Genomic DNA, 12907 nt, shown 5'->3' with positions numbered 1-12907 from the left:
AAAAGGGTTCCTAATAAAAATCCAGGTCATGTTAACTATTCTTTGGGAACTCAGAAGGTGGTTTCACACATCATCTTCAGGCACAATCGTGCTTCTCTGATTTTGGCTTAGCATGTTGTTGAACCTAGCCACTGAGATAATAAACCATTATTAATAATTCAAATGTTATATGAACTTCAGGCTTGCTTAGTAAGATGTAGTTAAGCAATCATAGATTAATGTGATATGTGAATCTAGTTTCCAGGTTGGTGATCCATGGGTCCTCTTGGAAATCAACATCTATTATTTCAAGAGCACTTTCGGTATTTTTGCCCAATACAATGTTGTTTATTATATTAGCTCACAGCCTGAATAAAATCTAACCTGACTAGGAAACAAAATATAACCGGACAAGTGTGATATTGTTCAACATCTCCCTTCTATAAACTGCTGCACTGCAGATCTTGGACTTCAACTGCCAGAATTCCTCACTGAGGATTTTAGAAGCAAAAGACCAGCATTTCATGAGACTGCAAGATGTAAAAAGCTATGTGACACTTGTAGGGCACCATATGTATAGAACATTATTAAGAATTAGGCTGGGCTTGTACAGGTAATGAGTGAATTATATGTACATAATTTCTAAAGCTATAGTAATTAGTCAAGAAATATTAATATGCAATAGCATTCCAATAGTCATCACATTTGCCTTCAAGGAGCAACCAGAAACAGCAGTCTTGGCACTGAAGTGTGGTAAAGAAGACATGATAAGATGGGAAAATAATTAATTAAATAATTTCAGGGCTCAGCTACAAGGCATAAAATACCTTCATCACTTCCTGACAACATTACCAAGCATAATAAACCTTAATCCCAATGAAGGAAAGAAATCATGAATGTATACCCAGAAAGAGATGAGCAGCTGAAATGGAAGAATTCTGTTCTACCATTCAAATTACAAGGAGAGTGTCATATATTTTCATGCTCATGCATGCAAATTACTTTTTAAAAAACCTTCCTTATATGTAGTAAGTTAACAAGTTAGGGACAAAAATGTAAAACAGAACACTCGAAGATGATACGAATTTGCAAAACTAGTTTTTGCAAAATATATTTGTTAGCTGCTACCCAAACGTCTATCCCTTTGAGGTTCTGGCTTCCAGGACCTTGCTACAAAATCCATGTGGCTTTTGTTATTCCATGCAGCATTTTCATGTATATTTCTCTATGGGTATAAAATAGAAAGACTAAATTACACCACTGATTTCCTTGGGGCTAGTAGATGTTTCCACTTCTAAAAGAAAAGCAGCCTAATGAAGGATTTCATGACGATATTAGTAAGTATGGTAGAGCCATTAACTACGACAGCTTTGTAACAAGAACATATTACATTAATTAATACAAGATAGAGCTGAAATTTTGGTTGCTAAGGTACCCTAGATGTCACCTTAGGGAGTAGGAAAACCCCTTCTCTCTGAACTATAGGATAACAAACTTGTTAATGAGAAGAACAGCATAGAGAATGGAATTCTGCCCTTCCTTGAGGAATGACAACATGAGCACACTTAATGATGCCACAAACTCCTCATGCAAAATGACTCATTAGCACTGAAGTCTCTGACTTGTGTAAACAGCAGGTATCCAAAACTAATCTCCCCTTTCCTGGGTCAAAGATACAGAGCAGTACAGTCCAATCTTATTTAGCTGAGTGTCCAGTTGGGATTACTCTCAACTGCTTTAAGCCTACATTGCACAGTTCTAATCTGATGTCCAGTGTACTCTTACTTGGGAATAAATATGGGAGCACATGGTTTTACAGTAGCTGAAGACTGTGGGTTTCACAAATTTAATGCTACATTACTGGGGGTGGGGGGGAATGTTAATCTCTCAGATAGAAATTATAGGTGTTAGAACCTATAATTACATATTCAGAAGGACTATAGACATTCTATGATTTTTTCCTGAAGACCAATCAAAATAGTAATTAACTATTACTGATTCAATGACACTTGTTTAATAAGAGTTTTTGATTACTAGGAGTACCTTTTTGCATTTATTTTTATAGCTGCCCTAACTCAAGAAGTACTTTTACGCTGAGCTGTCGATCGGAAGGTCGGCGGTTCGAAACCGCGCGGCGGGGTGAGCTCCCGTTGCTAGTCCCAGCTCATGCTCACCTAGCAGTTCGAAAACATGCAAATGTGAGTAGATCAATAGGTACTGCTTCGGCGGGAAGGTAACGGCGTTCCGTGTCGTCATGCTGGCCACATGACCCGGAAGTGTCCTATGGACAACGCCGGCTCTAAGGCTTAGAAACGGAGATGAGCACCGCCCCCTAGAGTCGGACTCGACTGGACTTTACGTCAAGGGAAACCTTTACCTTTACCTACCTACTATTCAGATTCATTGGCTAACCATCAGTTCTAATTGTACAGAAGTGCAACTTTTCCTTAGAATCTAGATACTATTCATTTGTTGGTGTTGTTCCTAATTCATATTAAAAATGGATGAGCAAGCAATTTTTAAGTCTTCTGTAACAGCATTTATCAAAAAGGAAAATTCTGCCAGCAGTTTTAATGATAGTGCTATCTTAGGGAACATGACCAAAGTTACAGAGATACTGATTATGAAAAACATCTAGACAGCGAGCTCCAGTAGGAGAAATGGAAATCGTGACTGCCATTTGTCTGCTGTTTACTCAGAAATAGAAAGTAGCTCACTCTAAATTTCATACCTTTGAATTTCATTATCTGAGTTTGCAAACTGAAATTATGGCAACACTGCCTGCATGTCTGACTCTTTGGTGAAGAAGGTTCTACTGGTGTACCAAAACCGAAAGAAAAAATGCATGTCAAGTATATATTGATTATGTCAAGGGTAGGAAAAACAAAAGATCACCTTCTATTAGTGGACTAAGACAGAGATAAATTTTATCTAGGTTGCCCAAAAGAAAGCATCATGAGCACACTAGCCTCAGGATATGCATTTCCAACCCTACACAAGACCAAGCAAATGAACAAAACCCTAAGCTGGTACACTGCCATACCCATAATACCATAAAGGATCCTGTTGCACCCAACCGGCCAGGTGAGACCTTGGGTCTCAAACACAGCACAGGGAATTAGAGGCTCAGGGAATCCAGAGTTGGATGGAAAATAAATCTGTAGGTCTCTTTCACTGTAATGCAAGTCCATTTACACCCAGGTCTTCCTTACAAATAATCTCAGCTAACAGCCTTGGTATTCCTATACTGTCTGAAGTCATCATTATCTCTATATTCCTTTCACTGCCCCCTCAACACATGCCTAGCACTCTGGCATTTAGCATGGAGACCGGGCGGTCTCCCCCACCTGCCCGTAACCCTGCCAATTTATCTGAGGTGGCTTCACTTGTCTAACCACAGAGGGGATAATGGCATGTTAGCTTCTCTTGCCAATTCTGATTTATCAAATAGCCCAGTGGTATCCTAGGGTGGAAGTGGAAAAAATTGTTTTGGACAGTACCACACTGAAGAAACAACCTATAGCAATCAGTGACAAAATGCTCTATTTCAGGAGGTGGGAGGTTAATGGCAATGTTAGTTATACCTTAAGGAAAAGCATAACCCTCAAAATGATGCCAAAGATCTGGAGGTGCTCAGGACATGCTCAGTTAGGCCCAAAGGACCCTGATACGGCAGGAGGTATGGGCAGTGATGTCATAACATCATTGGAGTTTGCACAGGGAATTTTTCAGTCCAGTTTTGAGAACTATTCAGAGGCAAAATGGTGCAAGAGGCTTAAAGCATCCATTTTGCACCGTAAAAATCCCACAGCAGCAAAACTTCTCTATTTCAGGTGAGAGGTTAATGGCAACAATCATACCAATTTTATATCTTAAGATAAACCCTAACACACAGAACTATGCCAAAAATCTTGAGATACTCAAGACATGCTCTGTTAGGCTCACAGGACTTCCCAACGCACGACATGTGGACTGTGGTTGCCTACCCCTATCACAGAGAGGCAACTAGATGATGTTGTCCACTAAAAAGGGGGTGAACAAGATATTTATTTATTTATTTATTTATTATTCACCTTTCTATTACCGCCCATCTCCCCCCAAGAGGAGGGAAAATTGCATACGTTCAGAGTCAGGCTGCTGTTATGCCATCCAGAACAAGTGCTCAAAAGTATCACCAAACAAGTATTTGCTTGAAGACAAAATAGCAGAAATCAACTTTTTATACTAGCTTTTTAAGAACATTTGATCACCTGCAGTCTTGTTACATTATAGCCCCTACACTGATTGGACAGCCCTTCACCAGAGGACTTCCCTAAAAAGCATTTTTCTTTGCTAACTCTTCAAACAGAAAACTGTCCTCTGAATGGGTATAAAATGAGTTCTGCCAGATCTGAGTGGCCTTCTCAGCAGCATGTGCCATAGCATCAACCTCTGGGCTCTTCTGGGAAGAAGAGCACTATGAAAATAAAATTCATCACCACCATCATGCTAACATGCATCTTTCCCTGAAGCAAAAATCTCCCCCCAAATTTATCTGAAAAGAAGATAAAGTGAAAGTTATGCATAAAGAATAATACTGTAGCTAAGTTTCAAAGAGGTCTTACGTTGTGGAAATTTATGGCACCCAAGAAATGTCATGTCAAAGAATGAAAGCAGGGTAATTTTTATTTAAATAAATAAATAATTACAAGGCCACGTAGTTAACTGCTATGGAGGAGATGGGCAGTGACAAATTTGATAAATAATAAACACTGTAAATTAGAAGATGCAGGCAAAGGACCTGCAGTGTTAGGAGACAGAGTGAACGAATATTGCAAATTTTTCTTCCATTTTTTTCCCCTAACTTTATTTAAAACTCACTGGACAAGAATAGTGTTCTACCAAAACAGAAAAGCATTCAACACACCATGCTAAGCTGCAACATTATTTGTTTGGCTTTGGCTTAGTATGTTGTGAGAATCCATGCAACTGTGGCTTCTTCAACTATCATGATTAAACAAACAGCAGTATTTGCATTGGTCTCCATGTCCCAAGTTCACTATCAGTCTTTCCAAACAGAGACCGACTTCAAACACAGGAGGCTCCGCTGACAATTCTTCTAATACAGGATTCTATCTCTACAACACAGGTATCCAGAGTGGAGGAGGGGAGGCATGGGAGGGAACGAGAGATGAAATGTTTGCTATGATATAATGACATAAAAATGCAACTCACAGACCTGCATCATGTTGTTAACAACCACCACTCGTCACTCTGACATAATTTCATTTTGCTGCAGATGCTTATGCTCTCTAAAACAGTATCCAGCCACCCAAGAATCATGATAGAAATACATTTCAATAAAAATATCCCCAAGAGAAGTAGATAGCACAGATAGCGAGCATTTCATCTTACCTCCCTACAGGTCCCAAGTCTCCCGAATCTTGGCTTCCAGCTTCACTGGGCGTGCTCACTGATTTCGGAGAGGGAGACATAGGGGTTGGGACTAAATAATGAAAATAACAGGTATGCCACGTTAAAACATGCAATGACTGCACTGATGCAGAGCACTGTCAAGACAAATTATAAGCAAAGATCCAAATAATAAAATGGTTGCATGATTGGAAGAATTTTAAATGATGAAAAAAGGAGGAGAAAAGAAAGAAATCAGTGAATTCTAAATGTTTTTGCTGATTAAATTTGAATGAAGTTTCATCTGGCCTGTGAACCATGATAGTATTAGCACCCAATTTTTCGTATTAAAAAACCTTTTAAAAGTAAAGGTTGATTCCAAGATTTTAGTAGAATTAATTTTTCAGCATGGGCAGGCAGTTGGAAGAATATTTTTACCAAAGTTAGGGCTTAAATGTTTTTGCTGTTACTTAAAAATGAAATTGTAGCAGACAATTCAAAATACTGTATTGTTAATCAAAGAACTAAACAAAATTGCAGTTTTCTAAGAAAACAAGAACAAATATTACATAAGAAAGAAAAGATACAGTATGCTGGACATTTACTCAAACACTTGCAGAACAGAATGGTTTACTGGGTCTTTGGGATAACTAATATTCATTAGTGTTTTACTCTGTAGCCTTCTGCTCTGATTGGTTGTTTATGGTAAATAATACCAGCAGACACAAATTCATAGAGTATTCTTTCTTTTTTTTAGCCTCATCCAAACATCTTTGGCATTTTTATGCCAGCACAATAAAAACATCACTCCTGGTCCCCTACAAAAATCTGACTTTCCTGGAAAAAAAGCCAAGAGGATTCTAGAGGGAGTACCAGAGCTTTGTGATGTAATAATCCCCAAGCAACATCTGGCTTGTGAAGCTAGTGGGGAGAATTAGTTTTTTCCCCCCAGAGATCTGCCCAGCAGGTGTTCTAAGATTGTTTGGCTAAAGCCTGCAATCAGCATTTATTAAAGTTTTATTTATTAAACAAAGTATTAAAGCTCCCCTGCACTGAGCATGCATCTAACCAATTACTTGTAAATCTATTCTAATATCCATGGAGCCAAGATAAAAGTAACTAATATATATTTTAGTTTAGCATGTAGAATCCAAGAAAAACAGAGGTCCATAGTTGATTCTGGACCAGTATAAAGACCCCCTGTGGAAGTCCCAATAGGCAGGACTGGGGAAGATGAAAGAGGTTCTCTTTCATATAAACTCATTTATCAGTGTAAAGATCTTCACTGATTTCATTAGAAATATTTGCTTATTTATTCTCCACCATCCGGATGACCTAAGATGATTCTGTCTTTTTGCTACAAAGCCTTCAGATCAAGTATTTTTAAAAATACATACACTCTTGATTTGAATTTGACAGCTGGTGGTTTTTTTGGCAAGAATACACAAGTAGTTTTCTTCCAGAATGGTGTGATGTTATTTTGTTTTGTTTTGTTTTTTGCTTCCCAATCTAACTTAAGCTCTGGGATTTCCTGGTGATCTCCCATCTGAGAATCAACCAGATTCCTACCTGCTCTGTTTTTTCAAGATTAGCCAAGGTCAGCTAGGTGCTGCCACCTGCTGTGGTGCTGCCACCCTGCTGATCAAATGTGAAGAATATAAATCAGTATTTGGATAGAATTATGAACTCAACCTTTTTAAGAACTTGAATTAGAGCTCCAAAACTAATCTAACTGAAAGGAAGCAATTGACTGGGTCTACCTGATGTGCAACACTAAAAATAACCATCTTGCTCACAGGATTGTTTTCTATGATTTAGTTTAATAATCTCCAGTCTACAAGGGAGGGAATCTTTTTTTACATCAAATATATCTAGACCACCACCCTTTTTTTAAGTGAAAACTCTCAACCACATCTAATTTGGCAGCAAAGGACCAAGATCAAGACAAAACAGGCCCACTACAACTAGCCTTCACACAGCTCAGTCAAAAACATAACATTTGACATTGGCTAGTTCAATTTCATGTTTAAATGCATATTTCCTCTGATATAGCAAACTGAATTTTTAACTCATTTTGCTAAACCATTCACGTATGTTCGCAGAAATGCCAATCAACCAGCCTGGCCACAGTTTGAGTTCCAATCTTACACATATTCTCACCATGAATTGTCATCAGAATGAACTAGAAAAAATACAAAAGGCATTGGTTTTTCATGAAAACAGTTTGGCAGGGACAGGTGTGAAAAGATAATGACCATGGGTCATCACACATCAATTCCTCTTCTTGGTTTTAGCCATCCTAGTAGGAGGTGAGTTTTGATTTGCAAAAATATCACCAAGGACAGTCATGGCTTTAAAGCAGTGTTTCTCAAACCTGACAACCTTAAGATGTGTAGACATGCTGGCTGGGCTATTCTGGGAGTGAAGTTCACACTTCTTAAAGTTGCCAAGTTTGAGAAACACTGCTTTAAAGCCTGTAGAAGGATCAAACAATAATGTCAGAGCCTTATATTAGATTTCACCCAGTGATGTCTGTGATGGGGGAGGAGCAAGGGGGCAAAATGATGAACCCAATGTTGCAGCATCACAACACAAACACTACTGCTTTCTGTTTGTGCACTGTGATATTGCATGCACACACAAAAGGGACACAGCTTGTGGCACAACGCTGCAGCACTGTTTTCCTCGTCCTGAAGGACAGTCAAAAGCTGAAGAGGGAAAACGTATATACTGGAAAAAAAAATTCCCAAGTGAACTGACTAGTAAAGTCATATTTCTTTTATAATTTATGTATCTAAATTGTTTATTCTAAGGTGCAATAAATTAATCTACTATTAATTAATCTACTAGGCAACTATTATAAATCATTTAAACCCTGTTCTAAGAGGGATGGAAAACAAGCCGCTAGTGATGTGGTTGTGGCATATGAATGAAAACTATGCTGGCGGAGAAAGTAGACATTCAGCAAGGAAGAGAGTGAGAATTGCTACCAACAAGCCGCACAGGCAGTGCACATGATGTAAAATCCAAATATATCCCATCACAGACACATACAAAACAATAAAAGCAAAGCGTGCAATGGTCAAAATAACGCATGAATGTTACAGAAACTGAAAAATATTAATGGATCTACTGGAGTACCTAGAGGAGGTTCTGGGGAAATACCAATGCTTTGCAGTAAAGCTTCAGTCTCCCTTCTCTTGCGGTCTAAATCAGAATCTTCCTGTGCTGGTTCCTTCTTCTGCTGAAAATCTGCCTGAATTAACAGTAATGAAGAATTATTCAGAGAATTCAAATAAGTAGAATGATTCACAGACACATGGCAGCTTCTCTCCCAAGAGAAATAGCAGGGTCAGTGGTGGGATTTTCAGTGGGACTGCAAAGTTGGGGGAAAAGGTCCTTATCTGAATTGCTATCTCAGTAACAAGTATTATTTTTAAAGGAAAAACAAGACACATTAAATGCATCTGTGCATTTAATACACTGCAAAGAGAACAACCATTTCAGAATTAATCTCTTTTAAAGCCCCATGAAACATCATATATTCTGTAGATGATAACCTTGAGCTTCTTCAAACTCTCAGTCAGAAGTCTATTTGACCCTTTTTTCCCAGCTTTCAACTGGTCTATAAAAAAGTAATAATTTGGTAGACACTTTCCAATTACAATCCTGGCTATTTTGCTCTGCCAATAGTTCTTGTTACTTCTATTTCAATATATTCACACAATACTAATACCAACAGAATACCAAGCTAGCTACCAAACCAATCTAGATTTTATTTGTATTTTAAGATTGTAATTTTAACCTTTTACACTGACTAGAGCTGGTGCGTAGCTAGAAGAATGAGATAAACATTTTCCTAGATAAGAAGTATTTGGGAATGTAAGAAACTCTCCTACAGTGTGTTGGAGCTCTGGCCCATCTAGCTCAGTACTGAATGCAGTACACTGAACAGAAGCAGTTCTCCAGGGTTTCAAATGCATGTGTTTCTCCACCCAATCTTCAAATGGCCTATGGGATCCTTTAACTGCACAGCACGTAGGTAGGATGTACAGGTAGTCCTCGCTTAACTACCACAATTGGGACCAGAATTTTGGTTGCTAAGTGAGGCGGTCATTAAGTGAATCTGACCCAATTTTACAACCTTTTTTGCAGCAGTCATTAAGTGAATCACTGCAGGCGTTAAGCAAACCACTGTCATGTTCACCGTTCCAATGTTACCGTTACATTGTAATGTTTCGCATGTCATTTGGCTGATGCGTGTTTTGTCTGGGAGGGGAGGAGGATTCCATCTCGTGGGATTGTTATATGTTAGCAGCTGGATTGGAATGTGTTTGGGTTATCTTGTGTGTTCAAGGTTCCTTTCCCAGGACATCAGCAGAAACGGTTACCAGCACCTGGGGGGCAGGGGGAGTTTGCAACGGCAGGGCGAGGGGAGGGATTACGTTTGAGCCGAGGGTTTTTAGTTTGTATTTGGCGCACTTTTGCTCATTCTCAGCTTTCTCTGTATTTGCATACTATTCTTTAATAAATCAGATATCATTAAGTTCCTGCTTGTGAGTCTGAGTCTATTAGGGTAGGCAATCATTACAACCACATGGTTAAGCGAATCACCCAGTTCCCCATTGATTTTGCTTGCCAGAAGCTGGCCAGGAAGGTCTAAAATGGTGATCACGTGACCACCGGACGTGTGACAGCCATAAATGCGAACCGGTTGCCAAGTGTCCAAACTGTGATCATGTGACCGCGGAGACGCTGCAACAGTTGTGAGAGTTCCAGTCATACAACAGTGCTTGAAAAACTGACGTAAGTCCGAACTGTCACTAATTGAAAGGTTGTTAAGTGAGGACTACCTGTATAGCATCTTCTAGAGTCATCCAATCATTGTTGTGCCTATATTGTATTAATTAGGTCAAGCTTTGTATCACTTCAACAATGGTTGGGTGATGCTAGAAAATTCTTTAAGTCATTAATGATAAACAGCTATAGCCTAACACTGAGGAAGATAATTCCATTTTATCACGCAAACACTATATGTGTGAAAGAGACAAGAATGAACATGGACATGTGATACAAAGGTGCCACAGAACTGAAGCGAACCTTGCCTTGTTTCTACGTGCACCTCTGCCTACCCATTTCCCTCCATACCTTTGCTGGTGACATACTGTATGGTGCCAAACAACTCATCCACTAGGTACCTGAACTCATTCCCTGGAGACATAGGTGGGAGATACAGTATATGGCACAAAAGCAAGACATTTGTCTACCAGGCAAGCAGACACACATTTTGTCCTCAAATTACTTGGCTAGTTTGGGGCGGGGGGGACATAAAATTACTTTGTCTAGTCATGGGGAGGGGACATACATATATCTCAGCTTCTTATGACACACACACACACACACACACACTTCCCAGCCTAAATCAATCCACTGCACGATGAAGGCTTCATTCGACTTCACTGAAGTTATGGATTATAATCCACCATGCTGGTTTAATGTAAATTGGTAAATGGATGATATTTGATTTTCCAGTCTATGGCCAGGAGAAAGTAACTGGCCCAAGGGACTAAGGGAGAGTGACTAAGGGAAGATCAAAACCTGGGGCTTCTCACTTCCAGTCTAGCACCTTAATCACTATCGCATACTGGCTTTCATGTGTTGTTTATTCGTTCAGTCGCTTCCGACTCTTCGTGACTTCATGGACCAGCCCACGCCAGAGCTTCCTGTCGGTCGTCAACACCCCCAGCTCCCCCAGGGACGAGTCTGTCACCTCTAGAATATCATCCATCCATCTTGCCCTTGGTCAGCCCCTCTTCCTTTTGCCTTCCACTCTCCCTAGCATCAGCATCTTCTCCAGGGTGTCCTGTCTTCTCATTATGTGGCCAAAGTATTTCAGTTTTGCCTTTAATATCATTCCCTCAAGTGAGCAGTCTGGCTTTATTTCCTGGAGGATGGACTGGTTTGATCTTCTTGCAGTCCAAGGAACTCTCAGAATTTTCCTCCAACACCACAGTTCCAAAACATCAATCTTCCTTCTCTCAGCCTTCCTCATGGTCCAGCTCTCGCAGCCATATGTTACTACGGGGAAGCATATGGTGTGGCACCATTATTCAGGGACATCATCATGGCTTCTTTGTTGTTGTTTATTCGTTCAGTCGCTTCCGACTCTTCGTGACTTCATGGACCAGCCCACACCAGAGCTTCCTGTTGGTCGTCAACACCCCCAGCTCCCCCAGGGACGAGTCCGTCACCTCTAGAATATCTGGCTTTCATACATATGCATGTATGTATATATATGTATGCATATAAGGCCAGAATTATCCGGATGGGAGGGAACAGCAAAAACACAACACAATCTAAAACATCCATATCTTGTATCGAATCACATATTCCAATAATTTTTCAATACACATGTGCAGTATTAAAGTATCAGCTAAAACAAACCAATTATTAGAAAAGGCATAACAGGTATTTTATACTGCACCAACTGTTGACATCTGAAAGAAAAGAAACATAATTATTTGATGCTTTCTGGGGTTTGCATGAAAATGAATTTCACTGTCAGTTCTCATCTCTATTTTGCTATGTGTCTGAATTCAAAAAAAGATAGAAATATAAATTCCTTAATTAAAAATTCCCATGCACATTCTCAAGGACATAGCAACCAACACGTCAATTAGACGATAAAAGAACAAGAAGGTATTCTAAAGTCAGAAGGCTAAAAATGCAACAGTAATTATCATTTATTTTGCTGAAGAACAGTAAGTGCAAATTTGCTACCTTAGCAACCAAACTAGCCAGCCATAAAGTGAGAGATTGCAACTGAACTTTCAAATATGTAACTTCCACACACAAACACATTTTCATTGTTCTCACGTATAAACAATTCTATTTCAAACCACAACTATTTTGAAATCCATCAGAGCTTCTTGTACTTATGCACCAATTACAATCAATGGCAGCCTTTTCCCCATTTAACTAGGCCCTAAAAAGCAAGAAAAAGAAGACAGATGCTTTTGAGTTATAGATCTACAAATGGTGATTAAGAGTACTAAGTAATGAAAGAACAACCAATGGGTCCTGAACCAAATTAAAACTGGCGGCTGTTGGACTTCACACCAGGCAATGGTAATGTATCTAAACTCTTAACCTTGCTTACAGCAGAAGTTCACAGAAAAGCCACAACTAAGATTACTTGCTTTTCTGCAGATAAGAGAGAAGCCAAATATATTCAGAAGTCCATTTAACTGCAGATCACCAAAATCACGCTGTATAGGTAAGTCTGTTCCACAATTTAAATGCTAGACCTTTTTGTTTCACCTTTTCAAGTATACAGAAATTTAGCCATATTCTTCCCATCTTGACAGTGGGAGACATCTGCTTAATATTTGCATAATTATTTTGCCTAGCCTGAAATCTGCTTTGCCAGCTACAACCATTACACTTGCTCCCTTGTGGCCATTTTCAGCAAGCAGGGCATGGATGCAAAGTGATGGACTGAAAAAAAATGACTATGCTTAGCAAAGTTTAGGGAATT

General features: G+C 39.3%; 1 protein-coding gene across 4 annotated transcripts in view; it reads right to left on the bottom strand.

Annotated features, from left to right (window-relative positions):
* The window catches only part of DYNC1I1 (dynein cytoplasmic 1 intermediate chain 1), a 194489-nt gene that overhangs the window by 168860 nt on the left and 12722 nt on the right, over positions 1-12907 (bottom strand). For 2 of the 4 annotated variants that reach the window (XM_063303660.1, XM_063303662.1), the window contains exons 3-4: positions 8512-8626; positions 5374-5464 (exon numbers count right to left, since the gene is read on the bottom strand). In XM_063303660.1, coding sequence (XP_063159730.1) covers positions 5374-5464; positions 8512-8626 — 206 coding nt within the window. The remainder of the gene's footprint in view (positions 1-5373; positions 5465-8511; positions 8627-12907) is intronic. The other 2 variants (XM_063303661.1, XM_063303663.1) reach the window with 1 other exon arrangement.

This window comes from Candoia aspera, chromosome 4 (assembly GCF_035149785.1).
Source record: "Candoia aspera isolate rCanAsp1 chromosome 4, rCanAsp1.hap2, whole genome shotgun sequence".
Classification (NCBI taxonomy): domain Eukaryota; kingdom Metazoa; phylum Chordata; class Lepidosauria; order Squamata; family Boidae; genus Candoia; species Candoia aspera.
This window is presented reverse-complemented; position numbering and strand designations above follow the sequence as displayed.